Source organism: Ranitomeya imitator, chromosome 4, assembly GCF_032444005.1.
Source record: "Ranitomeya imitator isolate aRanImi1 chromosome 4, aRanImi1.pri, whole genome shotgun sequence".
Lineage (NCBI taxonomy): Eukaryota > Metazoa > Chordata > Amphibia > Anura > Dendrobatidae > Ranitomeya > Ranitomeya imitator.
This window is the reverse complement of record NC_091285.1, coordinates 118,434,073-118,450,047: the sequence shown is the minus strand read 5'-3', so window position 1 is coordinate 118,450,047 and position 15,975 is coordinate 118,434,073. Positions and strand designations below refer to the sequence as shown.

The window sequence follows — 15,975 nt, the reverse complement described above, 5'->3', positions numbered from 1 at the left end:
ATTTTACACCACCATAATTTTCATCAAGACTGGTATTAGAAACAGGTCATAGTTTTTTCTATAAACATGTTTTAAAGGTAAAGTTAAATGTACAAAAGCAGAGAAAGGGGAGAGGGAGTGAGCTCACCCTTATCCACTGCACTTTGCTTGGATGAAAGCCTCCGCCCGGAGCCGTCCTGGTCTGGACACTTCAAGAGTCATATGAAAAAGAAAGGGATTCTCCAGCATAGGTTACATGTTTAAAGCTTCACTTTTATTTTATCTTCATAAAAATGGACAATCTGGCATACCACTGTATACCCACCAACCGGACCAATGCTTTGCAGTCTTAAACATGGTCTCATGACTCTTTAATTACCATTATTATTATCTTCTAAACTGATGGTGAGTAGCTTGCCAAGTAGTAGCAAGAATTTATTAGAAGAGCTGCAAAGCATGATCAAGAAGAGACACATGGCCCAAGTCCCGCAATCCTAAGAACAGGAATACTCAACAGCTATGCATTGTGCCATGTGTCCTTCCTCACTCGTTAATGTTTGTAGATGGCTGCAGAATGGTAGAAATGGGAATTATCCCCTAGCTCTATCTGTTGTCATCATAAAGTGAAAACGAGTCTCCCAATGTTGCTTCTTTCTGTTCATATGATTCCATAAAAGGTAAATTAACTAAAAACACAAACTATTGTGCCTACCGCACGTGTGTTAATTGTGTTCTCTTAAAAATCTTTAATCTCACAGCAAAATTTACACATTAATCATTTTGGCCCTAAGGTGTAAATGTTCAATAGTGGGCAAAACATTTCTGTTTGCTCGATAACCCAAGCTATAACCTTTTAATTGCATAGATTTAAATTAGCAATTATGAAGCGTGCAACTATGAGCATAAAATCAATATGTTACACAACATTGGGACTGAAAAGGCTATTAAATGTATGTTATATTTAAATTTCCAATACTATCTAATATTCCGGTCTATAAACTGATTAAAATGCCTGTTAAATGTTGCAAATATTTTCCTTCCCAGTGCGGTACAATGTAATGCAGACAAGCCCAGTTATGTTGTCAAAGCTTTTAAAACCACCGACAAACTTGTGACAGTAGATGACTGCATTTATGCAAATAATGTGAAATTTCAACCCTGCAAGTTGACAATTAATTATGTCGCCAATGTTTTCACTTTCTTGCTAATGCATATATGAATACTTGAGTAAATATTAGTATCATAAACATCAGGCACATATGTAAATGCTCTGATTTTTCTTGCACGAGTTTTCAGTAAAACTGGGTTGTTACCTGCAAAGTCTCATTCTCCCCTGCAGGTGAAAGTTTGACTACAACTTTAGGAAATCCGTGACCATGGCTACTATTCATTCTGAGCAGAGGTGGCTCAGGACTAGTCTCGTCTCTGCCCATAGTCCCCGGCTGTATCAGTAAACTAGTATTTCAAAGAGCACCCAGACTCTGATTCATGGTGCCCAAGGTTTGGGCCGCACAAATCAACTGAAATACTTCCTTTAAATATTATTATTATTTATTTATATAGCACCATTAATTCCATGGTGCTGTACATGAGAAGGGGTTACATCAAAATACAAATATCACTTAGGGTATGTGCACACGTCAGGATTTCTTGCTGAAATTTTCCTGACAAAAACTGGACATTTCTGCCAGAAATCCACATGCGTTTTTACCGCGATTTTTCACGCGTTTTTGATGCGTATTGATGCCTTTTTTTATGCGTTTTTTCCCAAATGCATAGATTAGCGGGAAAAACGCAGAAAATCCGCAAAATTAATGAACATGCTGCTTTTTTTTACCGTGATGCGTTTTTTTTCGCGGAAAAAAACGCATCATGTGCACAAATCATGCAGATTGCATTCTAAATGATAGAATGCATAATGTTTGCATTTTAATGAGTTTTTATAGCGTTTTTACCATGAAAAAACGCCAAAAAAAGCGAGAAAACCTGAACGTGTGCACATAGCCTTACAGTAAACAATGACAGACTGATACAGAGGGAAGAGGACCCTGCCCTTGCGGGCTTACATTCTACAGGATTATAGAGAAGGAGTTATTAGGTCAGTTGTTGCAGTAGCTCCTATGGTGTTGAGGTTGACATGTGGACATTACAGGTTGTAAGCTTTCTTGAAGAGGTGGGTTTCAGGTTTCTTTTGAAGGATTCAAATGTGGTGGATAACCGGATGTGTTGGGGCACAGAATTCCAGAGAATGGGGGATATTCGGGAGAAGTCTTGGAGGCGATTGGGTGAGGAGCGAATATGCCTGGAGGAGAGAAGGAGGTCTTGGGAGGACCGGAGATTACATGAGGGAAGATATTGTGAGATTATTACGGAAATATACGTATAAGAAAGGTTATGGATGGATTTGTAGGTCAGTGTTGGTAGTTTAAACTGGATACGCTGGGAAATTGGGAGACAGTGAAGGGATTTGCAAAGAGGGGAAGCAGGAGTGTAGTGAGGAGAGAGATTAATTAGTCGGGCAGCAGAGTTAAGGACAGACTGGAGGGGTGCGAGAGTGTTAGAAGGTAAATGTTACAATAAAGATAAGTTCAGCGTTTTCTTTCAGCAGCAAAATCTCATCTCTTGGCAGGAAAGAAGCTGCAGAAAAAAGCATGCTTTATTTGATTTTTCTTCTGTTTTTGATGCATTTTTTAAAAAAAAATTGCAACAAATTAGGCATGCTAATTTTCTTGGGGTGGGTGTGGTGAAATATGAACATATATATATGTATATATATCTATATGTGTGTAGGGACATATGTCTAGGGTTATATGTTTGACCAGTGATAATGTAACATCTGTCCTGAAGGCAAGTCGCACCTAGGTGTTAATAGGTACTTCCTTGGTAATAGTAGAAATTCTGTCTCCAGATCTCACCAGGAGGTGTAGCTAGGGCCGAAAAGAAAAGCAACATTTGGCACCTCTGAGGTCTTGGAGGGAGATGCTAAATTGCGGCCTGAGGGAAGCTATCCCTGGGAACCATTTCACACGTGTCTCCAGAGGAAAACAATATATATTCATTAGTAGAGCGGCCGTGCCAAATCAAACAGACCGCAATTATGATATTAACCTGGGAGGCCGGTCTAGAAACCAGATACGTGCTCGGGAGCTGACCTGTAAGTCAACCCCCATGCACATTCATAAGGAGGGAGGTGTGGTGATTTCCTTGTATTTCCCAAATTTGAATTATCCACGTGTTAAACATTCATAGTGCAAATCACCAGACAGGTAACACAGCTCACATGTTTAGATTGCCAGCCACACTCTTAGTTAAAAATGATGCATGGCAGTAATTAGCAATGTGGGTAATGCTCACAACATGTAAGCTGTGTTACCTAGCTGACGATTTGCTCTTTGGATTTTTAACAGGTGGATAAATATAATAAAAAATAAAAAGTTTTAACTCCCGATGTCACACTTTTAAAGGCAATCTTGCCTTGCGCAGGCGTGTACTACAGAGGACAGAGAATGAACTTCAATCCAATATTGCGGCCAGCATGCAGCCAGCGGTTAAGGAAAGGGTGAATCAAACACCCTAAAACTCCGCCCATATGACCTAAATCCTGTCCCGCCAAATTCAGGTAACAGGTTCCCTTTAAGTTTCCTGAAGTTTAAAAGTGCACTTAAGTCGCAGGTGAAGGCAAAGCAGGAGAGTTACGTTACAGAATGGAAGTGAATTGTTGCAATTCCCCTACCCCCACAATGCAGTACATTTATCTGGTGTCCTGCTAGTTTGAAGCACTTTATGAATAGACAAATTAGACCAAATATAGTAAAGCAGAAAGAAATCAATGTCACTTCTCCTAGCAGGATAGCACATTAACTTAGCAGCTTTTTTAATCAGATTAGAGGGTTAATACAGACATTATAACTTATCATCACTGATGTTGCCACAGGTACCCATCTGCAAGGGCCAAGAGCCAAGACTGTACAATCATGGTAAATTTCCTGCAAAGAGATACACATGCAAATTGCCCCAATTAATTTGCTAATTGCATCCAATGTTTGTACTTCAGATATTGAAAGTATCTGACTTGGCTGTAGACCACACAGTGAGTGGCAATGACTTTGACAGATCGAAAGGCACATTCATTTTTTCAGGGAAATGAAAATAAAATATTGGAAAGCTTATACATAATTAATAGTACATAAGATTTTGAGAAATCAGGAGTCATTTGCCAGCCAATGTCAGAGCAAGCGGGCTTGAATATTTTTTTGGATAATGCTTATTTCAAGTACTGTGGCACTATGGAATTGGTAATAGGTTTCTACGAATAACCACTATCCGTGATATTCGCCTCTCTTATAAGTTTGGAACTGAGACTGTTGTGTACTGGACCAGAAAGGATTTTGTTCAACTCAACCCAAAACCTATATCTGACCTGTAAATACAATGCCTTCCATTGTCCTATTCTGGATGGTACAAATTCTATTCTGACATTTATCAGGTTCTTCCCTTGCTGTTTTCCCAAAGTAGAAACAATCACAGGTTGTGTTCAAACCCAGCTCTTCTACACTCCTGAATAGCAGACATGCCTACCGACATAGCAGGCACCAGAGTAACACTTGTTTTACGTTATTGAATGTTCGGATGGCACTTTCAATATTGATATACAGGTACTTCTTACAATATTAAAATATAATAAAAAATGTATTTCAATTCTTTAATATGAAAAATGAAATTCACATATTAAATGGAGTAATTACAAACAGAGTGATCTATTTCAAGTGTTTTTTTATGTTATGATGATTATGGCTTACAGCCAATGAAAACCCAAAAGTCATTATCTTAGTAAATTAAAATAATTAACAAAAAACACCTCCAAAGGCATCCTAAGCCTTTAAAAAGATCCCTTAGTCTGTTTTAGTAGGCTCTACCATCATGGGGAAGATTGCTGACTTGACAGATGTCCGGAAGGCAGTGGTTGACACACTCCACAAGGAGGGTAAGCAACAAAAGGGCATTGCTAAAGCAGCTGGCTGTTCACAGAGTGCTGCATCCAAGCTTATTAACAGAAAGTTGAGTGGAAGAAAAACGTGTAGTAGAAAAAGGTTCACAAGCAACTGGGATAACCTCAGCCTTAAAAGGATTGTTAAGAAAAGGCCATTCAACAATTTTGAAGAGATTCACATGGACTTGACTGCTGCTGGAGTCATTGCTTCAAGAGCCACCACAAACAGAGGTATCCAGGACCTGGGCTACAAGTGTCACATTCCTTGTGTCAAGCCACTCATGACTAATAGACAATGCCAGAAGATTCTTACCTGTGCCAAGGAGAAAAAGAAGTGGACTGTTTCTCAGTGGTCCAGGGTGTTGTTTTCAGATGAAAGTACATTTTGAATTTCATTTGAAAATCAAGGTCCCAGAGTCTGGAGGAAGAATGAAGAGGTACATAATCCAAGCTGCTTGAGGTCTAGTGTGATGTTTCCACAATCAGTGATGGTTTGGGGAGCCATGTCATCTGATGGTGTAGGTCCACTGTGTTTTATCAAGTCAGCACAGCCTTCTACCAGGAAATTTTAGAGCAGTTAATTCTTCCCTCTGCCGACAAGCTTTGTGGAGATTGAAATTATATTCTCCAGCAGGACTTGGCTCCTGTCCACAAAGCCAAAAGTACCAATACCTGGTTTAAAAACAACAGTATCACTGTGCTTGATTAGCCCGCAAACTCACCTGACCTTAACCCCATAGAGAATCTATGTGTGTGGTATTGTCAAGAGGAAGAGGAGAGACACCAGACCCAACAATGCAGACAAGCTGAAGGCTGCTATCAAAGCAACCGGGGCTTCCATAATGCCACAGGCTGATCGCCTCCATTCCACGCCGCATTGATGCAGTAATTGATGCAAAAAGAGCCCCAACCAAGTATTGAGTGCATTTATTGAACATACATTTCAGTTGGCCAACATTTTGGATTTTAAAATCATTTTTCAAGTTGGTGTTCTAAAGTATTCTAATTTACTGAGATAATGACTTTTGGGTTTTCATTGGCTGTAAACCAATCATCAACATTAACAGAAATAAACACTTGAAATAGATCACTCTGTTTGTATGTTTGAAATGACTATATAATATATGAGTTTCACTTTTTGTATTGAAGAACTAAAATAAATTAACTTTTTGAGGATATTATAATATTGTGGGAAGCACCTGTAGCTAGGTCACCTTTTTACATTGTAGTTGTTGGCTTTCAGGGGCATAACTTCTATAGGTGCAGGGGGTGCAATCGCACCCAGGCTCTGGAGCTCAGGAGGCTCCAAAAGACCATTTGGCCTGTATAAAAAGATCAATGCTATTAGAGGTTTCAATAATTGGGGGCCTTGTTGGAGCTTTTTGCATTGGGGTTCATAAGCTTCAGTGTATGCCTCTAATAGCATTGCCCAGTGTGCTTTAAGATTTGATTGGCACTTGCTATATCTTTACTTATAGACCAGTGTTTCCCAGACTCGAATCCTCACAGATTACAACTGATCATGTTTTCACGCTTTCCTTAATATTGCACAGGTATGAGAACCTGCAGCAGTTTCTGATGCCTTAATAATAATAATTCCATAACCTGTGCAAAGCTGAAGAAACACTGAAAACATGATCTATTGGGTACCGAGAGGACTGAAGTTTAGGAAAAATTATTATACGCCAATACAGTCTTCACACCCTTGAGGGATTTAATGGGCCTTTTTTTCCAGGCAGCTATATGATTGGAGGAAGCTGAGCAAACCTGATGAGATGAGGAAGCAGTAACTGTTTCCAAGTGTTGCTGCCGCTTTGTTCTATTGATTGATGGGGGTCACAATCCCCATGGGTAGACACTGCAGGACTTAACAAGTATATGCTGATGCGACATCTGTTAACAACCTCTGTTTCTGTATTTCTTCACAAAGCTTCATATAACCTACTAGATGGTGGCCCGATTCTAACGCATCGGGTATTCTAGAATGTGTATGTATGTATGTATGTATATATATATAGCAGCCACATAGTATATAGCAGAGGCCACGTAACACAGACAGCCACGTACTATATAGCACAGCCACGTAGTATATAACACAGCCATGTAGTATATAGCACAGCCACATAGTATATAACACTGCCCACATAATATATAGCACAGCACATGCAGTATATAACACAGCCCACGTAATATATAGAACAGTACACGCAGTATATAACACAGCCCATGCAGTATATAACACTGCCCACGTAGTATATAACACTGCCTATGTAGTATATAACACTGCGCACTGTTATGACCTGGTGGTTAAGAGGCCACACCGAAATGACCTGGTGGCTAAAACGCAACATGGAACGAGCTCTGAGAAGGTGGTATCTCTACTGACCGCAGTCCCTAAACCTAACAACACAACTAGAAATAGCCGTGGGATGTTCCTGACACTCCCTAGACACCTCGTCACAGCCTCAGATATAACTACCCCTAAAGAAGGAAATAGAAAGCTATCTTGCCTCAGAGAAACCCCCAAAAGGAAAGACAGCCCCCCACAAATATTGACTGTGAAAGGAGAGGGAAATGACGAACACAGAAATGAAATTAGATTTCAGCAAAGGGAGGCCAAAACTAAACTAGATAGACAGAGAGCAAAGGATACTGTGCGGTCAGAATTAAAAACTACAAAATCCACGCAGAGTTTACAAAAATGAACTCCACACCGACTCACGGTGTGGAGGGGCAAATCTGCTTTCCCAGAGCTTCCAGCTAGCCTGAATAAGAAATAGTGACAAGCTGGACAAAAGAGACAAAATGCAAAGCAATAGATTAGTGAAGGCAGCTGCTACAACTACCTAACGGAGCAGCAGTTCCACTTGAAACCACCAGAGGGAGCCCAAGGGCAGAACTCGCAAAAATACCATTAGCAACCACAGGAGGGAGCTCCAGAACGGAACTCACAACAGCGCACGTAGTATATAACACTGCCCACATAGTATATAACACAGCCCACGCAGTATATAACACTGCACACGTAGTATATAACATTGCCCACATAGTATATAACACAGCCCACATAGTTTATAACACAGCTCGTGTAGTATATAACACTGCCACGTAGTATATAACACTGCCCATGTAGTATATAACACTGCCCACATAGTATATAACACAGCCCACATAGTATATAACACAGCTCACATAGTATATAACACTGCGCACGTAGTATATAACACAGCTCACGTAGTATATAACACAGCCCACGCAGTATATAACACAGCTCATGTAGTATATAACACAGCCGACGTAGTATATAACGCAGCTCACGTAGTATATAACACTGCGCACGTAGTATATAACACAGCCCACATAGTATATAACACAGCTCACGCAGTATATAACACTGCGCATGTAGTATATAACACTGCCACGTAGTATATAACACAGCCCACGCAGTATATAACACAGCCGACGTAGTATATAACACAGCTCACGTAGTATATAACACTGCGCACGTAGTATATAACACTGCCACGTAGTATATAACACTGCCACGAAGTATATAACACAGCCCACGCAGTATATAACACTGCCACATAGTATATAACACAGCCCATGTAGTATACAACACAGCCCACACAGTATATAACACAGCCCACATAGTATATAACACTGTGCATGCAGTATATAACACAGTCCATGTAGTATATAACACGGGCCACGTAGTATATAACACAGCCCACGTAATATATAACACAGCCCACATATAACACAGGCCACGCAGTATATAGCAGCCTCACAGCATATAACACAGCCCAAGTACTATATAGCAGTGTGGGCACCATATCCCTGTTAAAAAATAGAATGAAAATAAAAAATAGTTATATACTCACCCTCCGACATACAGCGAAGCTGTCCTGATGCATGCGATGTGGCCGCCAGCTTCCGTTCCCAGCGATGCTTTGCGAAATTACCCAGATGACTTAGCGATCTCTCGAGACCGCTGCTTCATCATCTCACGAGACCGCAATGCATGGTCCGGAGCGTCGCGACGGTGAGTATGTAATGCTTTTTTTTTTCTTATTTTTAACATGGTCACACAGGGTTAATGGCAGCGTTATCAGACTGCATTACACCGCGTCATGACACGGTGTAATGCAGCCATTAACCCTGGGTGAGCGCTGACTGGAGGGGGCACTGACAGAGAGTATGAAGGGGCAAATTCGCGGCCGGACTCTGCCTGTCCCTGATTGGTCACGACCAATCAGCGACGCAGGATTTCCGTAACAGACAGACAAGCAGACAGACAAACAGACGGAAGTGCCCCTTAGACGATTATATATATGATGATTGTGATCTACACTTTCATATATTTATGGCTAGGTTTGTATTTTTGCAGACACAAAGACAGAATCCCTTAACATACCCCCAAGCAGCATCCTCTTCAGATTCTTTGTGTCCTCTCATGCCAGGTGCTCTGTGCAGAATTATGCAGTATCTGGTATGCCATTTTATCTGAAAACTAGTTTGACTAGTATATTCTGCTAAATAGATCGAAGAACATGCACTTACACATCTGGTATTCAGTTTTATATACGGCGATGTCTTGTATGCAGAACATTAAACCGTCTACTTGTATAAAGAGTAGTGTTGAGCCACCTCCCTAGTGTTCGGGTTCGGTTCATCAAACAAGTACATGTTCGACGAATGTTCATCGAACGTTCTACGAACACCATCGAACCCCATTGAAACCAATGGCAGGCAAATACAAACAAATACAAACACATAGAAAACACATAGAAAACACATAGAAAACACATAGAAAACACCTTAAAAGGTGTCCAAAATCTGACAAACTGCTCAGAAGACACAACAAACACATGGAAAAGTCACAACTACATATAGTCATGCAAAAAGAAAAGAGGTGGAGGAGTAAAAGGAGGAGGAGACACAGATATAGGCATGTCATGCCCTTCTAAAATCAAGAAAGGCTGGAGTAAAAATCTAAAATCACTCTACCAACACACAGACGTCTTGCCCAAAAAAAGAAAAAAAAGAAATATCTTTAGGTAGAATGGCGGCGGGTCCATTCAGAACACTTTCCTTAGAAGACGTAGTGGTACCCCCGTAGGGAGTTGTGCCAAAAAATGAACCCAATACATTCAAACTAATCCACCATTTGTCATATCCAAGGGGCAGGTCAGTAAACGACAACATCGACGCGGAACCAAGTACAGTACTATGTACTATTCCTACTCCACACTGATGAGGGTCAAATACTCGGAAACAGCTGTCTGTGGATGGATACCATGTTTTGGCATAGGTGGTTTTCCTTTTTGGATGCTGCCCTTCCCGTGGTTGTTCCTTCCCGGTGAAAGACCTGGCTATTTATTGCTTGCGTTGAGAAACACGTGATGGTGTCTCCGCGGCTTTTCTACATGCATTTGCATATTTCCCATAAGGGATGAGGACAGGATCTCTCTCCTCGCTCTCTGCAAATCTCTTCACTGGCTCCCATTCCCTTAGCGTATCCAGTTCAAATTAGTAATACTGACCTACAAAGCCATCCATAACCTGTCTCCTCCATACATATCTGAACTAATCTGCCGATATCTTCCTTCATGCAACCTCCGGACCTCCCAAGACCTCCTTCTCTCCTCCACACTTATTCGCTCCTCACCCAACCGCCTCCAAGACTTCTCCTGAATATCTCCCATCCTCTGGAATTCTTTGCCCCAACACATCCGACTATCAACCACATTCGGATCCTTCAGATGGAACCCGAAAACTCACCTCTTCAGGAAAGCTTACAGCCTGCACTGACCCCGCTTCCTCCTCATCACTACCGGAGCTGCTGCAACCCTCAACCTACTGTCTCCTTCCCCACCATCCTGTAGAATGTAAGCCCGCAAGGGCAGGGTCTTCTCCCCTCTGTATCAGTCTGTCATTTTTAGTTTGCTTACTGTAAGTGATATCTGTAATTTCTATGTAACCCCTTCTCATGTACAGCACCATGGAATCAATGGTGCTATATAAATAAATAATAATAACTGCTGCACCCTGTAAACTTTAATAGCAATGGAATATACCTCTAAATGCAAAAGTCACAACAATAGTGTGAAAAGAGCCTGCATGTTGTCCATCGGTACGTCAGGGTCTAAAAGACGTTTGTGTGCAGATATCCATAGATAGCTTTGCCAAACTATCTGAATTCTCACAAATATTTTTTCTGTCATTTAGAAATTATCAAATCTTTACAGAAATCTTGATTTGAATGTAAAAATTTCAACCAACCTTGTCATATACAGAAACATAACTGGAAACATCTTTGTAAACTAATAATAGAAAAAACATTTATTCTTAAAAAGGGTGTAATACAATCATAGAAACATGTATTCTATTAGGAAGCAAATTTAGTAGTAATATTTAGATTATCTGAGCTCCAAACTAGTGTGGCCCTACCGTGGTTAATAATGTATAATAACCATGTATAAGTATATAAGGGGACAATACAAATATCTCGCTGAGGATCTGTTTATACCAAGGAAGGTGACGGGCACAAGGGGGCATTCTTTGCGTCTGGAGGAGAGAAGGTTTTTCCACCAACATAGAAGAGGATTCTTTACTGTTAGGGCAGTGAGAATCTGGAATTGCTTGCCTGAGGAGGTGGTGATGGCGAACTCAGTCGAGGGGTTCAAGAGAGGCCTGGATGTCTTCCTGGAGCAGAACAATATTGTATCATACAATTAGGTTCTGTAGAAGGACGTAGATCTGGGGATTTATTATGATGGAATATAGGCTGAACTGGATGGACAAATGTCTTTTTTCGGCCTTACTAACTATGTTACTATGTTACTATGTAATGTGTCTACACTATCTTCTCTATTCTGCCTGCATAATTGTGCTCTCAGACAGGAGGACTGACCTCCATGGTATTGTGCACAGAAGGGGCATAAATGCATTTTGTACTGACTGGTCATCTCCTTGTGTCTCCTGCAGCAATGCATCTCCTCGGGCTGAACTGGCAACTCCAGCCCGCAGACGGACATACATTCAACAATGGCATCAGGACAAGCAGCGACGATGTGGCGACAATGCCATCTGGAGGCAAAGGTGAGGTTCTGTTTAGTGCTGTTTCCTCAGCGACTGACAGCCATTATTCTGCCTGCAGACCTTAGGGTCTCGTGTCGGTGGGCTAGAGGGGAGTGCAATTGCCCCTGCTAAGCGTCCTTTCTGACTTCAGGCATCAGTTTTAGCACATTTCAGCACAGGTAGGTGAATAGAGGTGTTTTCTATCATAAGTCATATCGATGTCATGGTTTCTCTTTCCTTTTGGTCCATTTTTTTGTCCCTTGAGGTAAATTCTTACCACACAATGATGAGTAATGTAGTAAATGGCAGCAAAGCGGAGGAGCTCTGTTGTTTTCATAGGGCTGAATGTACTACATATAATGGGTATGGTTTGTGTGCATATTGTATTTTCAGCATCGCTTGCATTTAGTTTATTGCATATTATTGCACATACCAATGTGAATTTTTTCCATAAGAATTTAATGATGTTCATAACGTATTTTCTGCAGAAATATACATGACATAAAGGAGACTGGCTATATAGAAAGCTCACACAATGTCCTATCCAACATGCCGGCTTCTGGTATGTGAATGCATTCAGCATTGGGAGATATAGAAAATTCCCCTGAAGCTGCTCCTATGCGTGCTGAATGCAGAGAGCGCCCCCAGACCGTGCAAGGCCTCGGACGTCAGTGATTCTCCTGATATGCACATGTCACGGTTTGGTCAGTGTGTCAGGTTTTACCATCAGCAATTTTCCCACATAAAGATATAAATAAATGACAAAGTTTGGACTATTCACTGCAATGTTACTGGCGGACCCCTAGACTTGCCTAGGTAATTCTGGAGCGCCCCCAGACACAGGGCCACAAGTCACTCGGTACCGGTCCCTTCTCCTTCAGTTCTGCGGTTGTCATGGTGGCTGGACCCGATCGTGACCCTGCTAAGGGGCGTCCAATGAAGGTGGTAGTACAGTCTGTCAGGGGTTCGTGACGCCACCTGTGGTGTTCGGTCAGGGTGACCGACGCTGCTGTGGGGTCCGCTGGGGTGATGGAATGGCAGCTGGATGGTGTACCTTCCCACAGGTGAAGTATATCCCCAGGGCTTCCCAGTAAGGTGGATGGAGATGGTGTGAGGTGCAGGCAGTAACGAGGACACAAGGTTGCAGTCTCTTTACCTTTTTACTGAAGGCTTCAATATACTCAATCCAGAGCACGTTCAACTGGGCTATCAGAGACCGGCCGGTCCGATGGGCACATCCAGAGTTTCCCTCGCAGATGGAAATCGTTGCCTACCAATAGCGCCTGTGTGTTGTAGTCCTACCCTGCTGAGCATTCGGAATAGTCCTCACAACTGCTTTTCTCCTTCTTTCGTTCTCTACAGCTTTCTCTCTCTCGTTCTTTGGTTTCAGATGTTGCTAGTTTCTAACATCCCCCAGGTATATTTTGGCTAGGACGCCACCCATTTGATGGGAAGGCTTGGAGGTCTTCCGGGACCCTAGATACGCCCCTCTCCCAATGTTGCCCCCTATGTCTTCGTAGGTGTAGAAGGTAGACAGCCAACCTATAATCAACTGTCCAGCGGAATTTGAAGTAAGGCCTGAAGTCAGTTACTCCTACGGTGATCCGGCCACCGACTACGCGCCTCAGTAAGATGTTGCCTGTCTCTCTCGGCACGACTCTTACTGGCTCTCCTTTGTGCTGATCTCGTTTACACTGTTCCACAATATTCTTCCCTTCTTGTCTCTCTCTTAGGATACCTCCGCAAGGTTTGCAGGCGCGGTTCCGTTACGTTCTGCTCGGTTCGCTAGGCACCTGCCAGGTTCCCACGCCTGACAGGGACCCCCCTGTGTCTTCTCCCTGCAACACCCCCTGCCATGGGATGTTGCCCGGTTCCAACCCAGTCAGCTTCTGACTAACTTCCTCCCCAGCCCCTAGTTTTACCAGTGTGAGGAGTGGCCCAATAAATAAAGCCTTTTTTTCTCCCCATAGTGGCCGGAGTGTGAAGTGTAATGTGTTCTGGTGATACCTGGTCAAGAGAACTCTTTAGTGCCATCAGACGTACCGCTACTCTCCTTAGTGGCAGAGTGCCATACTGCAACGACCAGGTCTCTGGGGCGCTGCAATTCGGCCTGTGACTCAGATTAAATATGGCCATGTCTGTTTTATTTCTTGTGAAACACTTGTCTGCAAAAGAATCTGAGAACGTGGACAGCTCCATGGATTATTATAGGTACGTGTTCTAGCCGTAAAAAAAGGATAGATGGATACAGTGTCGGACTGGGGTGCTAAGGGCCCGCCAGTAATATTGACTTTAGGGGGCCTACTTTTCACCTGCATACAAATATTACACTACCCTCAAACACAAATTTACATAAATATCTATATACTAGCTGAAGAGCCCGGCGTTGCCTGGGCATAGTAAATATCTGTGGTTAGTTATAGCACCTCACTTCTCTTATTTTCCCATCATGCCTCTCATTTTCCCAATCACATCTTCATTTTCCCCCTCACATCTCTCATTTTCTCCCTCACACCTCTCATTTTCCCCCTCACTCCTCTCATTACCCCCTAACACTTGTCATTTCGACCTCACATCTGTCATTTTCTGATCTCTCCACTATTTTCCCTCACTCCTCTCATTTTGCACTCACACCTTTTCATTTTCACCTCACACCTCTCATTTTCACCTCAGTATATACATGTTTGTAATCTCCCTTATATATAGTATACACCTGTATGTCATCTCCTGCATATAGTATATACCTGTATGTCATCTCCCCTGTATATAGTATATACCTGCTGTGTGTCATCTCCCCTGTATATAGTATATACCTGTATGTCATCTCCTCCTGTATATAGTATATACCTGTATGTCATCTCCTCCTATATATAGTATATACCTGTATGTCATCTCCTCCTATATATAGTATATACCTGTATGTCATCTCCTTCTATATATAGTATATACCTGTATGTCATCTCCTCCTGTATATAGTATATACCTGTGTGTCATCTCCCCTGTATATAGTATATATCTGTGTGTCATCTCCTCCTGTATATAGTATATACCTGTATGTAATCTTCTATATGTAGCATATACCTGTATGTTATCTCCTCCTGTATATAGTATATACCTGTAGGTAATCTGCTCCTGTATATAGTATATACCTGTGTGTCATCTCCTCCTGTATATAGTATATACATGTATGTCATCTCCTCCTGTATATAGTATGTACCTGTATGTCATCTCCTCCTCTATATAGTATATACCTGTGTGTCATCTCTCCTGTATATAGTATATATCTGTGTGTCATCTCCCCTGTATATAGTATATACCTGTGTGATCTCCTGTATTAGACCTCGTTAACACGTTATTTGCTCAGTATTTTTACCTCAGTATTTGTAAGATAAATTGGCAGCCTGATAAATCCCCAGCCACTAGGAAGCCCTCCCCCTGGCAGTATATATTAACTCACACATACACATAATAGACAGGTCATGTGACTGACAGCTGCTGTATTTCCTATATGGTACATTTGTTGCTCTTGTAGTTTGTCTGCTTATTAATCAGATTTTTATTTTTGAAGGATAATACCAGACTTGTGTGTGTTTTAGGGCGAGTTTCGTTTGTCAAGTTGTGTGTGTTGAGTTGCGTGTGGCGACATGCATGTAGCGACTTTTGTGAGATGAGTTTTGTGTGGCAACATGCGTGTAGCAACTTTTTGTGTGTCGAGTTGCATGTGACAGGTTAGTGTAGCAAGTTGTGTGCAGCAAGTTTTGCGCATGGCGAGTTTTGCGCGTGGTGAGTTTTATGTCTGGTGCCTTTTGAGTATGTGCAAGTTTTGTGTGAGGCAACTTTTGCATGTGTTGCAAATTTTGTGAATGTGACAATTTTTCCGCGTGTGCAAGTTTTGCGTGTGGTGAGTTTTCCATGAGGTGAGT

The 15,975-nt window shown here is 41.8% G+C and overlaps 1 protein-coding gene across 4 annotated transcripts in view; it reads left to right on the top strand.

Annotated features, from left to right (window-relative positions):
• TENM2 (teneurin transmembrane protein 2) overlaps positions 1-15,975 on the top strand; it is a 3,136,407-nt gene that overhangs the window by 1,226,046 nt on the left and 1,894,386 nt on the right. For all 4 annotated transcript variants that reach the window (XM_069763919.1, XM_069763918.1, XM_069763915.1 and 1 more), the window contains one exon: positions 11,960-12,073. In XM_069763919.1, coding sequence (XP_069620020.1) covers positions 11,960-12,073 — 114 coding nt within the window. The remainder of the gene's footprint in view (positions 1-11,959; positions 12,074-15,975) is intronic.